Consider the following 21,221-nt stretch of genomic DNA (forward strand, 5'->3'; position numbering starts at 1 on the left):
AGAACAAATCCTTCAGAGTACAGAAGCAGTCCTCAAGCGTCCAGCATCTTTCACTAAAATGTTGTGAACAGCTTCTGGATTAATGGTTAACTTTTTTCAATTAAAAACACAAAAGCCACTTCATGAACAAACAAAGCAAGGTCATTCAAGAATAAAGATATGCTTTTTAAAAGCCATGATTACAAAACATTAGATACCATTAGAAGTCTCAGGAGCTAAACTACTATTATTGAGCGAGCAGCCAGGTCTATAGATATTCTTAGTTTTTAAATTAAAGAAAAGGCTAGTCTCTGTAACAGCTGGAGCAGAAAGTTCTGACATGGATATAAACGCAGCAACACAGATCCAAAGATATGCGTGACTGATCATAAATAAAAAAGGCATGAAATCAAGAAAACAACCTCATGAAATGTGTATGATGGTTACAAGTATCTGGTAAAAAAAAAAAAAACAGTATCACTAAATAAATAAAAATTTTATTTTTTGCATTGGCACAACCAACCTGATCAATATTGAGACGAAGTGGCATTAGTGAAACACGTAGACAACATTCCTGTGGGGATCTGCCAGACTCCGGACGGACATGTAATGCTTTAACTGTTAACTGAAAAAAAGCAACAAGATGAATAAAAGTAGTAACATTAACAACTATTGAATCTCAGAACATCTAGGAAAAACATTTACTGCAAAACTTCTGCATTAATCTGATTCCACTTAGCAATTATAAAACTAGTATTGAACAAATAACTTACTACGGATGTTAGAAAACAAAAGAAAATTAAAATAAGAAGACCCAAAAAAACAAATTCAGAAATCCCTTCCACAACCAGTAAGACTACACAATATCATAGAACTACAACTCTGCATGTATAGTGAAAAATTTGATCATAGTCATACAAGCAGATGTTTGTTCAAAACTAAAATGTGAAAGCTAACAAAGTAGTCCTGCACATCTACTTTTTTAAACTGACGGAATCTCAAAAACATTAATATGTGACATACTGATATTCAAAGTGACTTTTTAATCAGTTTTAATATCCACAAGGAGTCAAGCAAATGACAATCAACAAGTTGTATTACTTTAATATTCCATGACCTCATATTCCTTCTTCTGCAAGACTGAAATGTATACAATCCCCAGAACGATAGTTCAAGCACTATAATTATAATGAATGAACATATTCCACAACTGTACCATGTTTGAATGCGCTTTTCTGGGCATCTCCTTACTGCAGTAGAGATAGAGAAATTTATTCATCTGTGATGTAGCTAAGCGATCTCTAATCTCCAGGTCCTGAACAATAAAAACCTGCCGTGACACTGGCTGCTCCAACAGACTGGATTCCCCTTCTTCAACACCTGGAGGATATACCTCATGCTGGAATTTCACCTTTTAAAAAGGAAAGAAAACCAGCATAATCAGCTTCAAGGAAAACAACACTTTTAACAATAGAATATACTTTAAAAAAAAAAAAACCACCACAACCTATAAAAACCCCTCAAAACCAAACACACCACACACAAGAATTTTAAAAGTTGTCTACTATTTTAAATTTACCAGAATAGTATTAGGATTTCTGAAAACTACTCAGATTTTTGCACGTCTAGCAGCAGAAATCTTTCAGTTCCTAATTGTGTACATCTTCATATTTTTGGATGCAAATTCGAGCCAAAACACAGACTCAGTGTAACACAAAAAAACAGTTTTGCTTTTAGTATTGACCCTGCATTTCCCTCTCAATCCTGATGTCTGTCTTACATCATGTTGAAGCCTGTACTGGGAAATCTTGCAATTCTTGAATCCTGCACCTGCTACGCTTCAGAAAGTAAGGTTTCATCCCTAGCAACAGACTTCTCAAGTAGCTTCTTTCAGTCTCGGTTTCCTTTTTCTTTACTCACTACAGTCCACATAAATTCTAATCCATTACCTTTATTAAATTCTAAAGAACTCTGAATTCTCTCATTTTTGTCATCTCTTGTTGTAGTCCGCATTTTCAATCAAAGACCTGTGGTTACCCACAAATCACTCCCTGTCTCTACAACCCCCATAACATCCTTGCCTGCAATGTAATGAAGCAGAGCACACACAGTGAGCAGAACAGTGGCCTCCACAGGCCAGATAAATACAGTGTTTCTTAACATCTAGTTAAGTACCCTGTACTCCAGATACATGGGATAACGAACGTTTTAAGTGTTCAAGAGAAAAATAGGTGTTTATCATCAACATTGCTCAAAAACTTTATGTTTTTGACAGTCGTCTTCTCCTTAATTTCTTGTTTCAATATTATTATTACTATTAAGCCTTGTACTAAGTTATGGGTACAAGTAGGGGGGAAAAAAAAAGACGACTATGCCTCAGTACTAACACCAACTCATTAAATATCAGCAAATTAAGAGAGATTGCTGTATTTCTACATATGGAGTTTTTCACATGGAATATTAAAACGCTTCCTTTTGTCCTCATTTTTATTGCAATGTCTTGTTTTTTCTAGAAAAGGCTAAAATAAGTATCAAACATTTCTGGCAAGCTTGACATGCTAATGGAACTAATTTTAAGCTCTAGAAACACATGTAGACTATAAAAGGCATTTAGTTTCATGTAGTACCTTCCATGTTTACAGAAATGTTTGAGAAAACCTTATTTTAAAAAGGTTTTGTTATTGATCCATGAAACCAACATGAAATTGGATTAACTCCTTGACAATATTCTTCACAGTGTTAGAACCAAGCATCTAGTTTCTGTGCTAGAGCTAAGCACAGGCTTAAAAACAAGTTACATACTTATGCCTGATGGGTGCTAAACATGTCAGGGGAAAAACAGGAACAATATTGTGATATAAGTGGTTGTTATTTAATATCCAGTTATCACCTACTGATACATAGAGTGTCTCAACAGATCTACATCCCAGTTATTTTGCTAGAACATTTAATTTCATAGCAGGTGTATCAGCTCAGAGTAGAACTGAAGACAGAAAAACAGAACAGCAGTTGTAAAACGTGGTTACACTAAGCAAAAACTCTAAAGATGAAGGATATTTACTATAATATTTCTAGAAACACATTTATTCAGCATGTATACAATATTGTGCTAGGGGAACAAATACATTTTTTTGTTAAACAACTTCTAAATTCATCACCTTCAAAGTGATTGCTTAGATGTATATACTAATGGAAGAAATCCTACTGAATTGTAACGGAAAGCTGTCATCAAACAGATATAACATGTAAAGGCATTCCCACACAGACAGTCATGGCTGGAGCTGTTTCTCTCAATTCACCTTGCTTAACTGTATTTCCATCAGGAAGTCGGGGTTCCTTCCTCTTCCCCCACACACTGTGCTCCGTCCATGCCTCGTTGGCGTGTGAGAAGGAGAACTATGGGGACTTCTGGGGAAACAAAAAAGAAAAACACACTTTCACAGATAAACTGAAAGCTACCTCACTTTTCATCTAACACTAAAAGCCTGTATGTTTCACTGGATATAACTTATTAGTATACAACGGTTACAATAGCAAAATACTAGAAAATACAGAAAAAATACTGGAAGTTGTGTTACTATTAACCAAATACTTTCTTGGTATTGTTCAAGTAATGCATATTGAAGCAGAATGCTAGGTGTATGCTTCCCATCAAACTAACATTCATAAAACATTTCCTTAATTATGGCTGTGATAATATTACTTACTCTTCAGCTTACATGACACCTTGAAAAGCAGACTCCAGCTACCACAGCAATAGTCTCTTATGCTCCTTAAGCCCCAACCTCCTCAGGAAAAATTAATTTCTAATACAACCCTTAAAAGCAATCCCATCCCTCCATCCTCAAAAAACCACCAAAACCACACCCAGCTTGTCCAGGCTAAGACATATGACAAATAGTGTGCAGAGGTAAACTGAGTAAGACAATTCCAGATGATCCTTACAGTCCCTTCTGACCCAAACCATTCTATGATTGATTCCTTGTGAGGAGGAAACAAATAAGCAAGTGAAGGAGACTTGAGATTCAACAGTGAGATTAACTTCAAATCGAAGGAAAATTAAGTATTTTTAAATGTTCTAATCTACAGAGTTACATCAAACACTTACATGAAACTTTTAGCTGGAGATGATGGTGGTGCAGTCCCAAAATCCCTTCCGCCATAAAGATGCCAAATCAGAGAGATTTCCTTTACAACATAGCGTACCAGAGGAACAGGAAAATGGAGGGGAGCTTTGCTTGTATCTGTTTTTTTAATAGGTTGACTGAAATGATTTTCCTTTATTATAATTGGATCAGCAACCAATTTTTTTATTACTGGCTCTTCCTCTTTTTCCTAATAAAAAAAAGTATATTGCATTGAGAAGGTGAAATCTGCCTTCTTTAGTGAGATGTCTAATTGTTTCCTATGAAAATAAACTATTCTGTACTGTCTTCTAAAGCTTAAACAAGACAGGCTTGGTTTAGGAATGATTCTTACAAAGTAACATAAGTACAAAAGCACATAAAAATAAACTGGAAGCTGAGAAGTAGTTAAAAAAAATCCTTATCCAAATTGTAAACAAAACAAGAGTTGAAAAAAAAACCAAAAATAAACCAAAAAAATGGAAGATCCCAGGCTGCCATATAAGCACTTACGGAAACAAACAAGCTCAAAGATAGCTGGGCAAATGCAACTTCTAATCAGGGATCCATAACTACTTCCGTCTATGAAGACAAATACAACCAGAGACGCTATGACAAACATGAATACAAGCCGGTTTTAATTTCCTAAACCTTTTAATGCAGTGGACAGACAGTGGTGTCAAGTGACACACTAGTTTTTCTTTGAGGTTTGGCAAGGATCTTAGGCCCATAAAAGCACCGAAAGCTCAGACCATGAGAAATGAATAAAAGATTAGATGTGCAAAGCTGCTATTTTGATAAATACTGTATTTTGCTTAAAATGTGTTGTTGGTTTTTTTTCTATGACATTACTTAAGTCGAAATGGCAGTGACAAAATATGACTAAAATGTAGGAAAACTGCCAATACAGTTTAATGTAATATTCAGATAACAGAACAATTACATACTGCTGAGATATAGAAAAATCATATATAATTGAAAATACTTATATTCATTCCTAACAGTACAATACATGAAGTCCTTTCAAACAGAAAGATGATTTTTCTGCTACTCTGCCCACTGATAAAACTATCACTAAGCAATCACAAAAAACTATGAAGTCTAATTTGTCCAGGTCTTACATATCTTTTTCTCTAATTCAGTTTACAGTTTGGTGTTTTTTGTCTTTTTTTTAATAGTAATTCTCAAAGCTTCTTACAGCAACAGCAACTTTGGGTGCAAAAAGAACGCAGAAATCATCACTTTCTGCCGGAACATCTCCCATGGCCTCATTTATCAGGTGATGAGTGAATGAAGCATAAGTGGGACTTGGATCTTGTGAGGCATTTCCACTTTCGTCTGGAAACAGGAAAAGATCTGAGCAAGATGGCTCCTGAGTTTGAGATCTGTCATCCAAAACTCCTGGGAGTTGAAGGAGAGTGGAAAAAAAAAAAACAAACATGTTTCAGTCGAAAAAATTTTACAAAATATGAAAATATGATCAAAATAACCTAACAGTTAACTAAACTTTGTTACTTCAATTACATCAAGGAAATTTGCTTATATCTTGAATCAATTCTTACTATGAATAAAACACAATTTTCAAAAATTAATCTACTGTACAACTGAAAGTGATTACAATATAATCATAACTAGTTACTAGTAGAAGTGAACTGACAAAATATAGAACAACTATTCGTAAAAAAAAAGAACCCCACAGATACAAAAAACCCTCCCACTTTTGTGTCCAGGTTTCTCATTCCGGTAGTAAGACCACTGCATCAACAATTATCAGTACTACACTGACTGCTCACCTTCCACCATCAAAAACAGGACCAGACATCACGGAAATAGTGAAATTCTCTATTTGCAGGACAAAATCTTTAGCCAATTTAAACGTGGATTTAACTCTAGCTATGATGCAGAAGCCACAATCCTGTGACAAAACCAATTATCTTGTTCTCTATGCTGAAAGATTTCCTCATAGCTGAAAGTTCTTCCTGTGATTCAGAACTGTACTGTTCTCCCGCACCGCCTTCCTACACAGACTAGAGGTCTTTGATTCCTCCACACTGCAGTATGCCATATAAACTTACACCCATACTAACTTATACTCCTAGAGAACTTGCTTTCTTGACAATCACACAAAGTCAGATTCCTTCCATGCTGTTTTCAGTACCTCAGCAATGTGCATTTGAATGGAATCTTAGATTACTTCTGCATCACCATTATATTAAAAGCAGGAATCTATCTGACAGTTTGAAGACTTCAGACATGAAAGGTACATTCCCATTCTTGTTGCAGCATCTGCACATACACAAAACTTTCAATCCCAGTTTTCTTCCAGAAAGGTTGTACTTCACGTGTGCTTATGCCTCCCAAGGATTCTTACCATTAGACTCTGGGTTCATGGTCGAAGCAGCCTGTTGAGTCTCAATTTCCTCCATAGCATCACTCATCAAATCCCGTAAAATCTGTTGCTCTGATTCAGCGAGGACTGCTCCGTGGGAAGATGGTTGGCTAAAGGTTTCAACCTGTAGAAGAGGAACTATACACAGTTACCTCAAAGACAACTGCAATATTGTGCTGAATAACATTTTGCTAGAACGGCTTGATACACAGCTCAAACTGTAAGAAGTACCACCTTCACTTTATAAACAATCAGAGCTGAAACTCTGAGCTAGAGGATTCATAAAGTAGGACATAACACTATGGTTCAGGGTATATAGATCATCAGAGTACCTGAACAGCTCCTATGTGTCCTGGAATTTCCTTCTTTAGAAAAGAATAAAGTACAGTATGTAAACAGCACAAAATATTTTAAAATATTAAGTACTGACCAAAGCAGAAAAAAAGGCACTATTTTACTCTCAAATATATTTTAATTTAGATACAATCTGTTAATTTATTTGCAGGAAATCTCATATTCTTTGGAAGCAGAATGAGGATATCAAAATTAAAACATATTACCAGGAAGCGTAAAGTTAAGTTCATATTATTTTGTCATTTTGTACCTTCATTTTTGGCTTGCTAACTCCACGTTTAATCTCTGTCTTTGTGGGTGGATGCAAATCACCATAACTTGCAATATATTGTATGAGATTCATTAGTGCAGCACACGAATCGGAGCAGGTACGAATGTGGATTACATCACTGGAACAGTGCAGCTCAAAACATGGTTTAGTCTACATAGCAACAATAAAAAGATAATACACTTCAAATCAACCCAAGGTTCCACAAAAACAGCATCTATACAGTTGTTTTTACATTAATTTATTTAACTAGTCAAAAAGGACTTAAAAAAAATAGTACACAGACTGAAAAACGTTCCTTGATTCTAAGTATAATAAAGTAATTTTCAAATCACAAGCTGTTGTGGAGATTTTGTATTTTATTTTATTTGTGATTAAATACTTACTCTTTCTCCATCAGAATCAGATTTTACTGCTGTAATAGTTAGCTCCAGCAGTCCCATATCCATAACACGGACATAATCTGAAAGACAATGAGTAATTAAAAAAAATGATTATGACTTAATAACAAATATCATCCTTACTATCTATTTTTGGTTACTAAACCATTAGAAATAGCATAAGCATAAAACGGATTCTTTTTTTATCAAAACCTTTTATACCTCTGCATGTCCTTCTTTTATGACCATTACCCTCAGAGAAATTTCAGCTACTCAAATCAAGAATTCAAATCTTTTCAATCCAATATATCATTCCCACCGCCACCATCTGTGTGCGGTTTAATCTCTTAGGAGATTTATCCTCATCCCATCTGCAACAGTTAGAGAGAGGCACACAGAAGCTGGGTGACGAAGCATCCTAGCAGTTTTTTAGTTGAAGTAAGAGGACATTTTCACATTGTAGTAATCTTTCAGTACCACGAATAACTTCTTTCCCCTCTTTCTTGTTTAAACAAAACAGGCATATCTCTACTCTGTCTTTCACTAGAGTTCTCTTACCTAAGCTAAACACACACATTTGTGGGCACAGGGTTCCATCACTTCTCCAATTCGTTTGTTAAATATTGATTCAAGTTCCTCACTCTTTAAAGATGGTTACTATATGAATGAGAGCAAATCAGCTGGTATCTTTCTTTTTAGAACCTAGAACTCTGTGCCATATAACACCTTTCAAGTTATTTAGAAAATGTATCTGATAAAATGAGATCTCTTGTCTATGAAGACTTCTTTCTGTGCCAATTCCAGGATTTTAAAAATACACTTTTTTCAAATACCCATTATGGAACTGTAACAAGGAAATTAAGGACTTTCAAGCTGCTGTTCTCTGACATACCTCTACATCCACAAATCCAAACCAGAGCACTGAGATTTTCATCAACACTGCATTATTGATTCATATTCAACTTGCTGCTCCTTTTCTCCTCAGACCTTTATGTATGCTGAATATGTCTGTAATTTTGTTTCTTTAGGCTCTGCAATTCATTAGTCACATCTAAAACATCCTTACCTCTGTGGAGGTTCACCGTAACAGTGTTGCACTTGTCAGACAGATGCAAAGCAGCTTCATCTAAAATTATCCTAAAAGATAAGAAAAGTAGATGAAATACACACACTAGAGAAATGTTGTGCAATTCAACTGACAAATTAGTATAGAAAAAAATATTGTAAAACACAAATAGATCTTAAATCCACACTATTTAACCTGTAATAATTTCCACATCCCTTGGTAACTAACCACTGCAACATATTTTCACCATCACTAATTAAATTCTATTTCTATATTTGATCCTTCCTAGAATAAAAAGTAATGCTTTTGGAATACAGAATTAACACTTATTTCATTTTTTACCTTTTTTCCTTTTTAATAAGGTAACAGATACATCTGTTCCAAAGGTCATTTGCAAGGTTTTAGCAACAGAAACAAGCAACTTGGCAGATTTTTCACATCAGAACAGGTATACCAGAATGAATATTCAACAAAAGTTGCAAGAAAATTTATTAAAAAGTTACAGAGATGCTCAGTATTTACCAAATATTTCCTTAATTAATATACTGTCTCCAAATAACAAACCATTAAGACATCTTCACGTGCTACTAGTTAAGAACACAGACACAATTTCATTTCAGGACATCTTTCAACCATATTAAAAATTGCAGAATTTCTAGTTCTTAAAGAAAGCAATCCAACAACAAAAACCGTATTTAACCTAATAAAACAGAAGGATTACACATGAGCAAAGTGTATTTCAAAAGATGCAAACCAGTTTGATCATTTACACAATATGAATACTTCCTAGGCCAAAAAAGCAGGCAGGCATTACAAGTTTCACAGAGCTTCCACATTTCACAATCACTTAAATTATACCTGAGAGTAGAAGAGGTTTTATCTACTGAAACACTGCTGGAAATGCTGAAAGTTTCAACAGTAAGTAGGGATCTGACCGGCAAAAACAAGGGCCTAACAACAAAAAGAAAAAGAAAAAAAAAATTAATACTCTGTTCCTATTTAGAAGTGCAATGAAAGTTTTCTAGGTTACCTAACTAGATCTTCCCGGGCCTAGGCAAGTGCTTATCCTACTTTAAATTGCTTACAGTTCAGGGGATTTCAGCTAAGTATTTTTTCCAAATAAACCTAAATAAATATTCTTTACAATACGCAAACTCAAACTTTCCTAAAGAATAAATATATAGCTGCAGTGCCACCAAGTGACATACACTTGTGTTTTAATTACCTGTAATCAAGAGCACAACTCCACAGATGTACATGAAAAGTTGTAATTGTAGCTGGAGGATTATATCCCAGAACAGGCTCATCAGAAATATTCAAAAAATACAAAATCTAAAAATCACAAACATATTATTATAATACTTCAGTATCTCTTTAATTAATAAACAATTATGCACTAGAAAACAGAAAAGCTGTAACCAGTATGACAATAAAACGTATGATTAGTAGAAGGAAAAGTGAGTGAACAACCTCAGATATTTAAAGGTACTTACCCAGTATCTTAATATAGAAAAGCATAGAATGTAAACAGAGCAAAAAAATACACCATCCAAACTACAGCCTCAAAAGTATGGAAAAGACCAATCCACAGGCACCTAAGTGTTGTTATTAATATTATTATATATTATTGCAGTTGTTATTATAGTGTTACTACTTTCTTTGTTCTCTTTATCTGAAAAGCCAACTCGTCTAACAATACTGTACATTCTTAAAAGTATCTTCAAGCTATCTTTCTTTTTCTTTGGGGGGGGGGGCAGTAAATATGCTGAGAATCAGAAATATGTGCACATGAATCGTACACAATGCTTGTTGATGTATTACTGCATAAAATAAACTCCTATCCTCCTCTTTAAGATCTCTCATAGTTCTCTCAAATCCATGACAATGTAAAAGTTCTCCTTAAATTATTCCAAGCCTGGAGCACAACAACCTTTCAATCTTTTCCTCTACCTACCTCTTTGACCAATTTTTTATTTCCCTCCTTCCCCTTCAAAAAAGATTCCCAAGCCCACTACAGGCAATGTTAACTGAGCAAAAATTCACAGAGCAAAAAAGCAACATGGTGTAAAGCAGGCTACATGAACACGTACAAATATCATGCTGAGAAGGAATGACACTGCAGAGTCCAAAGCATCAAGTGCAGCTCCATGCAGTTATACAATAAAAATGCAAGTAAAAAATAAGCATACCATACATACTGGAGGATAAGCTTGAATATCATGGTTTACTATCTGTAATCCAGTATGGCGTAGGTACATGCAACTACACTGCTACTGCGCTGATGGCATGTCCTAGCTCACGCAGACTTACACACAGCTCCCAGACCAAGGGTCTCTAGTCCTGTCTGCTACGCTATACCTCTGCATCCACAGGTATCAGCATAACCCTTCTAATTCAGAAGCTTGCATTACAAGTATTTATGTAAACTGCTGTTTACTACTTCCCCAAATTCTTATTCTCCATTATTGCTATCCAAATGATGTAAAACAGGAAACAGACCAGGAAGAAACAGGACTTCAGTAATGAAGTGAGCAGAGATACAGAAATGCTTTCAGTGCTGCAAGTAGCACGTTTGTTTGTTTTGAGGGCTTTTTTACATCAAGGACTACCTAAGTACTTGGGTAGCATTGGACTACTGAGATTTTCCATCTGAAGGTTTTTTTTTCAAGAAAAAAAAAAAACCACAACAAAACAAAGAACCTCCCTGATATTTTGTAGGCAAATACTTCGGATGATGTAGGGAACTGCAGCAAAAGAATACACAAGGAAGAAATTAAGAGCAAGACTACAGTCTGTCAATGGTCTCAAAGACAGCCAAGAAAGAAAGTAAAGAATAATACTTTCAAGGGCAGAGTAAGATAAGACACAGCCTAACACAAAGATTTTCCATCAAGGTTAATTTGCTACTTACAGCAGTTGTCAAAGCAACGAGACTGAAATTGAATATGTAGTTGAGAAAACTGTAGCAATCTGACCTGTTCGTGCCAGCTTAAACCTGAAGGCAGTACTCTGTGCTGAAGGGTGGCTCCTCTTAGTCCAACAGCAACTAGAAATTCCTGCACAAGAAAGTGGCATGAGTTTGTTTATATGAAATACTTGTAACTATTTGACATCTAGATTACAAAACACAGTCATCCTTCTGCTCCCAGAATCTCCAAGTGCATAGAAATAAAGAAAGGACTGGGCCAGGATTAAGCATGCAAAAAAACTTGCTTCCTAATACAGAAACCCTAGCTAATTTTTGGCAACAGGATAGTTTAGAAATGATTGTTTTGTGGTGGTGGCAGGAAGGAAGGCTACCTGTTCATTCACTCTAGGATCCACCAGGAATTACCAGAAGTACCAACCCAATGTAATTCTTTCTCATGCTGTTCAATTTTGAGTTAATTGAGCCCCCATGACATTGTGCTAGTCTGCAGATTCCTTCCTCTCTAGATAACTCTACCAACCTGTTTGTCACCACTATGGCAGCTAAGAGGTCATCTTTTAGCCACGATAATAATGCTACTGTCAAAGCCAAATGTACCACTCATTTCCTAATGGCATTGCAAACAGGTAAGCAAATGCTGCCTATTAGGTGACACTGCTAGTAAGATGAGCAGAAAGCTTTTAACTTTATATTTGTTCTAATCTGGTTTGGCACCAGATTAAAACTCAACCAAAGAAAAACAAGACACATGTCAACTGGCCAAGAAATGCATTCAGTAAAGAAATACAGTGTGATCAGTAAAGTGAAACATTGGAAGAAATAGTAAATTATGCAGAAACTTAAATTTTACAATCCAGCCAAAAGGTTCTAACAGAAAACTACAGTTTGAGGATGACTGGCCCAGAATTTTATGGTTTCTTCATTTATAGCATCTAGATGTTTCCATATAAACTGAGATAAATAATTTATAAAAGCACAAATTTGAAGACACAAACCTTTGTATTGCTCTCTATTTTATCCGATTGGATTTTGACCGCAACGGTCAGCATACTCGGACAATCCACTCCTACACCATCTGAAGTAGTCCTACTAAGACCATCTTCTTCAGAAAAACAAATAGTAGGTTCTAACCAATGGGGACGTATTGTGCTGGGCAGTCGCACTTCAGAGGAAGGGACAACCCCATCTACCATACCTGCAAAGAGATTTCAGAATAAGTTACTGTGTGCTTCAAAGCTGTTACTGATGAAGAGTTAAGGAAAATCCTTTTTATGCTTAATGCCTTCAAAATTATTTCAATTACCAAAGTTACTCATGCACACTGACAACCAAAAATTGTGAAGGGGAGATTACAGGTGATCCAGTATTTAAAACCATGGTTCTAGCTAAAATCTTCAGTGCGACTATGGGGTTTGGTTTTTTTTATTTGCCCAACAAAATGGCAAAGTTGAAATAAAGGACAGAATTCTATGGGTTACATAGAGAGACAGAAATATGTCTCTCCTTTTCGTTTTATGAGATGGTGCCAGGTTACACTCTAAACACATAATAATTAAGCCTTGCATTGAAAATGCATTAACTGGACTACCATCAATTCAGAGTCATTTGAGGGGAAAACCTTAAAGGGCTTAACTCCGTGGGGGTTACCAGCCATACAAACTACATAGTCAAAATTCTTCACCCGCTGACTACAATTAGCTACCCAGAAATGACAGAGCAGCCACTGGTAACCTGTACCTTTTTAAATTAAACAACCAATAACATGTAGGAAGTGTGTACTTTCATATTAAAGAACAGACTGTACAGCTAGTTTGCCAGAGATTCACAGTATCTTTAAAGCACAGCAGTTGCCAAGGAAAGTTTGAGCTAAACTGTAACTACGTAAATACAGTTATCGTGAAGTTGTATTACTGTAGCATTTAGGAGCATTAGCCACGAACTAAACCTATTGTGCCAAATGATACACTATCAGAGGAGAGGAAAAAAAAAAGCGATAGCATTTCTCTTATAAAACTCCAATCTTATGTCAAATGTAGTCCCAAAGCCACCCCAATCCCATCCCTACCTTGATGATATAAATTGAGGCTGCCAGAATGGAGACAAACATAGTGTCTGTCCTCAAAGCCTTCATATTTTGTCACGCTGAAAAGTGAACCACTGTTGAACTCAAACCAGAATTCACCGTATTTTCCGTCCAGTGTATTTCCGTCATCCTGCTGAAGGAAGAATAGAACTGATAAAATGATTGCTCGCTGAGTTTGCTGCAGTTAGACAGTCTAAATTAACATAACACTTGCTACCAATACGTATTTTCCTCCTTGCATTTAGTTATTCTCATGAAAGGAAAGTAAACAGAATTGCTAAAATACTGATTTGCATTATTGTCTAGTTACAGTACAATACTATGAAGATTACAGAATTACTGTTAAAAATACTTGCTCCTTCTAAAAACAGCACATATAGCATGAAGGGGATCCCATGGTCAAAACAACAGAACAAATTTTCCAGCCCCAGCATCTCACCTTTACATCTGTGAATATTGACACTAATCCATGTGTGACATTTAGCACAACAGACAAAAAGCTTTGCGAGTTCTTATTCTGAAAGTCAAGCTTTTTCCTTCTGCGCGAACGATAGTTTGGATCAACGGTGGAATAATACTGCAGTGTTTCTTCCTCAGATCCACTCTCATCATCTAATAGATAAAAGGAAAAACTCTCTAACTAGTACACGTTATGCAAATAATTCATTGTTTTTCCATCAGTAATGCAATTAAGTTTCACACCTATTTAACTTAATTAAACAGTAATCTATGGTTTTTCTTCTTGGTTTAAGTAAATCCATTCTTACAAGTTTGCAAATTCTTTCCACTATCGGCTTAATCACTTCAGCCAATTATGCTTTTAAATCACTGTAGTTCTAGATGATTTATTAAGTGTATTACCATAATGAACTGCAGATTTAAATTGACTAAAGCTGTCTTTACTGAAAGTGTTGATGAGCTGGCTGGCCACAGATAGTCCAACACCATAAGAAAGGTTTTCAAACGTTTCTACAGGAGATGGAGCTGTAGGTTCCCACAACAATAGATCATTGCTGATCCTAGGAAGAAATGCATACTCATTATATAAAATACATTACTATATTCCCACTTAATATAAGGTCAGTCTACTAATATTTCCTTTGCAGACTTCATATCATACACTTCAGATTCCATAAACAAGGAAGAGAAAAAAGTTCAAGGGCACAAGAAAGAATAACGCATTCATGAGTAAAAACAATAAATAATTAAAGTAACACTTTTTTCTGTAATTATGGTACACACATATCAGTCTAACACTGGACAGTGACACAAAAGGCTCTATTAGTAGGTCTGTATTAGCTCAATAGGTTGGAAGGGGCGGTGACAAAACTCTATTTTGGCCCCATCTATTTTCAAGCAAAGTTGCAGGAAACGTTAGTTCTTTTGATTTCAAATGAGTTTGTGTCTGTCATAGTAAAGATGTATGTGACATTCAGTACAGAAGTACACCAACAGAATATCCAATGAAGGTTCAGCTTTGCCACTCTGGAAGTGAAAAAATGCTTTGGAAGTGAAGTAATCCTTTATCAGAGGCTAAAACAGATCACTATCTCTCTTTACATAGCTAATGCATAGCATAATACATGTTTTTCAGTTGATTTAATCTAGTTGTATTTCTTTGTTTTTCACACAGAAAACTAACAGAAATAAATGCTGAACACATATCTAAGTTGCGTTCACTTTCTCTACATTTCCATTAGCCTTCTGTAAGGCTTACAAGACTGGGTTGTTACGGTTTTTTTTCCCCCCTGCCTGCATTGTGAACTCTTTAATATTTAGATGGAGAATCACTGAATAAAAACGAAAGAATAAAATTGAATGCAATGTTTCTGAAGTACAATGATCTATTTATAAAAGAGAAATCAGAAATATCACAGCAAAATGAAACACTGCAAACAGAGATCTGCACAAAGTATTCACTGAAAGCAAGACTATTTAACTTTACCCTTAAATCTGCAGAACACCTTTTAGCAGCTGGCTGCTATGGCATCAATGAGATATATGACAAATTGGTGTCTCTGATGTTAACTTGGAAGAATATATAGCATTATATGTTCTTAAAAAACTATACAAATAAACACCTGCCACAGCTGCTCATTCAATGGCTTTCATCAACAATGAATACAGAACTAGAAGTACAGGTCATGATAACCAAGCAAAACAGTTATCATACTTGCCTATTGTAAAGTTTTTCATAAAAGCTTTTGTTTGGTAATGTTAAGTGAATGTTTGGCAACATGAGTTCCAGCACATAATGAGAATTGCTAATTGTTTTATCCTGAAACTCAGTCATTTCAACTACATCTCCTGGCATCACCATCTGAAAGAAAAAAAAATTAAAAAAACTCTCAAGTAAAAAAAAATCCAAATTGAAAGCATATAAAGCAGTGAGAACATATTAATTTTGACTACCATAAACACAAAGCAATAACAAAGTTTTATAGTACCTCTTCATTTTCAAACATGACCCTACGAGAAGAAAAAGGAGAAGGCTCTGGTCTTCTAATATCACAGACATCCTTCAAAGAATGAGGCCCTCCTTCTTCTTCCTCTTGAAAGTTATTATCACCTTCTTCCTCCTCAGCTGCTATCCTTTCCAGAATAGAGTGCACAGCCAGAGGGTTTATTTTCAACACAATCCTGACATTGGAGAAATTATGCAGAATAAGCCATTAGAGATACTTAGAATTTTCATAGATGCAGAGTCACGTATCCCCTAGCTCTATTAGCTAGCTATTAAATACACATAGACTACATAGCTCAGAGACCACGGATTTTTTTTATTAGACAATAACACATTTTATTAGACAAAGCAATACCATTATGAAAAATACCAAACGTAAGGCACAAAGGGACATGGAAAAAGAACCATCAGGCAAAAAGGGTAGTGTTTGCTTTTTTCAGCTCCATCAGGTGACCATTAGGTGACATAACAAAAATCTAGCGCTCTCCCAAAATAATGCTTAATAATAATTAGACCATCAACAGCTATTAAAAAAATGTTCTGGTATGTGATGTAATGTATTACATGTACACACTGTTCTGAAAAAATCTATTTGTACCACCATAAAAGAAAACCACGATGAGAAAACATCCCTACAAACATGGAGTCAGAAAGCCAGTAAATTTTGTGGCAAAAAATGTATGTGGCAAATTCTGGAACAAATCTAAAATTGCCTCTTTAAACATCTTATTACATGCTACAGCTGTTAAGTCCTTCTGTTCAGTAACTCTAAAGTATGGTATTGCCTTACACGTGAATATAAGCTGCAATAACTCAGTCACAATAAAATTATCCTTTTTGTTGTTATGGCTTTATACCGGCTTATATTAATATTTTGAGGCAAAATGGGACTGAGCTTTTTTTTGTTGTTGTCTGGTATTCAGTCTTGAATCTAAAAGTGAGAGTAAAGGTAAAGTCATGAAAAAAAAAGGGGGGAGAAAGTTTCAAATGTCCAATCATCCATCTAACTTTCACTGATATTTATTCAACTCTACGCAGAAACCATCATACATTAAAACTATCTTGCATTATTATAAATGCAGACTTTTTTTTTTTAAATATAAATTCTTGGTTTCTTTTCCACAGCTACACATTCTTTCTCTGCAAATTATTTTAAAGCATTTACCACACAGGCAGTCTGCATTAAAGTCAGAAAAATAGCAATGTTTCATAAAAATCCAAACAACTCGTGTTTAAAAAAAACCAAACATTATTTTACCGAGGCCAGTCAAAATTATCTGATGATGATGCTATATCTCCATCTATGCCACCAGACACCTGAAAAAACTTTATTGGTGCTTCTGCATTATCTTCTTCAAATGAACCTGAATAGAAAAAGATTTTTAAAAAATTAACACAGGAACAACAACTGTTAACTTCAGGTTACCCACTCCTCAGGTTGGCGTCCAACAGGCTAAGTTGTAAATGCTATTATGAAGGTACTTACGTAAATATTGTCATCTTTTCCTCCAAAAATTAAGTATCAATTTTTAGAAACAGAAATTATTTCACATTCTCTTCTAGCTAGCAGTAGTTAGAAAACCAGATGCTTCTAATGCACAGATATCTGCATTTATAGCATCACTGCATTATGTCACACACTTGAAAAGTATGGAATGACAAATCTGCAGAGAAGGTCACAAATATAAACCATTCTCACAGATTTGAAATATATTATAGTATAAAAGTATTAAAGTTTTTGCAATGACAGTTATTTAGGACATCATTCACTTCACTTCTAGACTAGACCTGAGACTCTTCATTTGCATAGCTGTAGTATTCTCCTACAAACTTACCCTAACACCATGCTAGAGATCCCAGAGATACTATAAACTGAAACAAACTGGTATAACAATGTAACAGAAAAAAACCAGTAATACTAGCTCAGATCACAAAAATAAGAACACTAGCACTGCACCTACACACATTAGCCTCTCCTCCTAGAAGTATTATTTTGTCTTGTGCTGATATTTAGTACAGAACACTAAACCGTAGCAGAGATGTCTGCTCAAAAATTCAGGTGGAAATAGGCTGCCTGTGTTACTCCGTATCAGAGGATCTTTGTCTCAGCTACGTAATATTTGGGAAAATAAAAAAGATTATTCAAATATAATGTTAATATTCTTACCAGTTAGCTCTTTAAAGGTAAGTTCTAACTTAACTTGTTCTGGAGTTGACCCTCCTGTAAACTCAGTTTTAAATTCCATATCTCTGAATTCCAGATGAAGAATCTCCTTCTGAAGTGATTTCTTAAACCACGGTCCTCTTTCCTGATCTGACCGTAGGTCAGGTATTGGGAATCGAACAGAGAGATTTAATGCTGGGGCAGTGACTTGAACTGAAACTCTACAGTTTGCCGGAGTATGTGAATCATCCAGAAAAACTTCAGTAAATGCTTTATGCTAAAAAAAAAAAAAAGTAAAGGAGAAAAATCTAAATTAAATAGCACTAGAAATTACTATGGGGCAAGCTTTTGATGACATAATATCTAGAAACAAAAAATATTAAGTTCTCATACGGCACACAAAACACACACATTAGGACCAATGATTATTATTCTTAGGATACTCCTCTATTATTGCTGCTGTTAAGATTATATTTAGTTAGAAGTTAAGTATTTGCAAAGGTTAGCAAGCTTTCAAAAAATGGCTTTGTACTTTACTCTCTTAAACTAGCGAGTGAGAGTATCAAACAACACTCAGCTCCAGTTAGGCAGTATCATGTGTCTCAGTTTGTTTTTTTTAAAAATGTGGTTGTTGAGAAGCCGGGAACTACTATCATGCATATTTGCCCCTGTCAGTAAGTCATGGCTTCCAGGTCCTGTCACTGACATGTCATTTCAAACCTCCCCGAGCATAGTTATTGCTGACCATCAATGAAAAAAACCCAAACTTTCAGGACATAACCATATTGACAGAAATTATTGATGTCTTACAAATTTTTTAAATGAGGATTCTCTTCAATAAGTTTTGAAGACTAATTTTTCTGTAATGAATCAATGCGGCAATAAAATCACATTAAGGTATTTATTGTTATGTAGAAAATCAGTTAATTGCATTAAACCTTCCCCAGGCAATTCAAGAAGAGCCTTCAAGTTTAATCTTATTGTGCTAAATATACTAACACTTAAATCCTACTGAAAACCTGAACCAAGATAAATAAGCTCCACCTTCTTCTATTAGTCCTCGATCACTAGTACACAAAGCATATGTTCCCCATCTTTTCTATTACCTATGCTAAAAGCAATTAACGCACACCAGAAGTAGCTGGGCTGACTGTGACACCGAAAGATTTCAATACCGAAGTGGCATTGTCAGCAACAGTTTCTATCAGCTGCTGGAGAGCATGATGGGACGGATTAGGGATTAGAAGTCAGTCAAGATTCCTCTCTTCTGCCCAGTTCCGCTTGCTTCAAAAAGCAGAGAACTTACACAGTTTGTGAAGCAGCTACCACTGTCTTTAGGTCCATAATCAAGCATGTAATCACTTAATTGACAACCTGCTCTACATGACCCTGCTTCGGCAGGGGGGTTGGACTAGATGATCCACAGAGGTCCCTTCCAACCCCTGCCATTCTGTGATTCTGTGATTAATTTAAAATGATTATTTACATCAGCTGGCTACTGTTCTGCATCAGAAGTAAAAAAAAAACAAACCAACAAACAAAAAACAACCACAAACACACACCAAAACCAAACAAACAAACCCAACCACCACAAATCAATTGGAATCAGCAAACTCAGCCTTAGTGCCACCTTGCCTTCCTCCTGCAAAAAATCAGCATGTTTATTCATCAATTTCACTTATAACTTACCAGACTTATGTGCTTGTTGTAAGAAGCAAACATGTGAGATGCCATCATCTCCACTGTAGTTAGTTTCTGTGGTTGAAGTAAAGAATTTAACCTGTCTACAATACTAATATCCACCTCACAAAATACTGGACTTAACTTTATTTGTAACTCTGCCTTCTGTGGAACAGAACTGAGTCTCCCTTGAGTACCCTGAAAAGAATGAGAAAAAGCACTAAAATCCTTAAAAACAATATAGTGAAACAAATTATAATAACTGAGAGTTAAAGACTCTGTTTTACGAGAAAGACACCTTTCTGCTAAAATGAACAAAATGAGACAAAGGCTATTATAAACCTGTTGTTTTTAATCTCCCACCTTACCTGAGGTCCTCTATTATCTGAATGCTTATAATGAAGCTGAAGGCATGGCATAGCATGAGAATCATTTCCTTCTTCAGAATGAAATGTCAGCAGCTTTAGAATAAAACAGAGTTAAAAATACTTAATAGATAAGGAGCAAAATGTTGCCAAAGGAAAAGCTATTTATGACATTTTACCTAGAGCAAACAGTAATTAATCCTACATGCAAGTCAGCGTACAGAGCCCCAGCCAAACCGCTTACTCAGTCCACTTAAGCAGATGCTTTATTGGATGTCTCTGACCATCAAAAGAGCTGGAAGAATAATCATCACCCGAAGAAACCTTTGCATTGCTCAACTCTATCGGTTAGCTTTTGGAAAACACTTACTCTAATCCCCACACTGTGTTAAGCATATTTAAAAGCAAAGTATACTAGCAAGTTTGGCTACTTAATGTTATTCTTGTCAGGTATGACAGCAGTCTGGCTCACTATTTGAGCTTACAATTAAAATAAGTTGCATCTTAAAACCATAACATACTGAAAAAAATATTTCAAAATTACAACCATTTTAAATACTAGCATTCTCAGTTATATACAATTAACATTTCTTTTCTATGGGACTCCCTGTATTTTTTCACATACCTCTGTATAATGAGGCTGAATGGAATGAGAGTCAGTAGAAAAAAGGCATTCCAGGAACTCCATATCCCCAATGGCTAAATCAGTACCAAAACTTCGAGAAGCAGTCCTTTGTCTTTGTTCATAAGATACTTTGATGCCAGTACCTATAAACCTGAATTATGAAAATTATGAATTACAAAAAGTAGCATAAAACAAGAAAAATTATGAGCAGTCAAGATATTAATATGTAAAAAAGGATCACTACAATCCTTTCAAAAAATCATTAAAACTGCCATAATTTGTTTAAAAAATATGAAAAATTTCAAATTGTAACAGATTATAGTTTTATCAACAATGGAGCTCATTTATGTT

General features: G+C 35.3%; 1 protein-coding gene across 2 annotated transcripts in view; it reads right to left on the reverse strand.

The window, feature by feature from the left end:
- ATG2B (autophagy related 2B) overlaps nucleotides 1–21,221 on the reverse strand; it is a 49,712-nt gene that overhangs the window by 12,278 nt on the left and 16,213 nt on the right. Inside the window, exons 12-34 of one of the 2 annotated variants that reach the window (XM_075426373.1) lie at nucleotides 20,871–21,021; nucleotides 20,249–20,341; nucleotides 19,890–20,078; nucleotides 18,204–18,477; nucleotides 17,295–17,400; nucleotides 16,020–16,212; nucleotides 15,750–15,892; nucleotides 14,434–14,591; nucleotides 14,012–14,184; nucleotides 13,555–13,702; nucleotides 12,485–12,684; nucleotides 11,536–11,616; nucleotides 9,786–9,892; nucleotides 9,419–9,511; nucleotides 8,561–8,631; nucleotides 7,501–7,577; nucleotides 7,097–7,267; nucleotides 6,475–6,616; nucleotides 5,302–5,504; nucleotides 4,088–4,314; nucleotides 3,279–3,387; nucleotides 1,196–1,390; nucleotides 503–604 (exon numbers count right to left, since the gene is read on the reverse strand). In XM_075426373.1, coding sequence (XP_075282488.1) covers nucleotides 503–604; nucleotides 1,196–1,390; nucleotides 3,279–3,387; nucleotides 4,088–4,314; nucleotides 5,302–5,504; nucleotides 6,475–6,616; nucleotides 7,097–7,267; nucleotides 7,501–7,577; nucleotides 8,561–8,631; nucleotides 9,419–9,511; nucleotides 9,786–9,892; nucleotides 11,536–11,616; nucleotides 12,485–12,684; nucleotides 13,555–13,702; nucleotides 14,012–14,184; nucleotides 14,434–14,591; nucleotides 15,750–15,892; nucleotides 16,020–16,212; nucleotides 17,295–17,400; nucleotides 18,204–18,477; nucleotides 19,890–20,078; nucleotides 20,249–20,341; nucleotides 20,871–21,021 — 3,406 coding nt within the window. Of the gene's footprint in view, nucleotides 1–502; nucleotides 605–1,195; nucleotides 1,391–3,278; nucleotides 3,388–4,087; nucleotides 4,315–5,301; nucleotides 5,505–6,474; nucleotides 6,617–7,096; nucleotides 7,268–7,500; nucleotides 7,578–8,560; nucleotides 8,632–9,418; nucleotides 9,512–9,785; nucleotides 9,893–11,535; nucleotides 11,617–12,484; nucleotides 12,685–13,554; nucleotides 13,706–14,011; nucleotides 14,185–14,433; nucleotides 14,592–15,749; nucleotides 15,893–16,019; nucleotides 16,213–17,294; nucleotides 17,401–18,203; nucleotides 18,478–19,889; nucleotides 20,079–20,248; nucleotides 20,342–20,870; nucleotides 21,022–21,221 lie in introns of both variants that reach the window. The other variant, XM_075426372.1, reaches the window with a different exon arrangement.

This window comes from Opisthocomus hoazin, chromosome 7 (assembly GCF_030867145.1).
Source record: "Opisthocomus hoazin isolate bOpiHoa1 chromosome 7, bOpiHoa1.hap1, whole genome shotgun sequence".
Classification (NCBI taxonomy): domain Eukaryota; kingdom Metazoa; phylum Chordata; class Aves; order Opisthocomiformes; family Opisthocomidae; genus Opisthocomus; species Opisthocomus hoazin.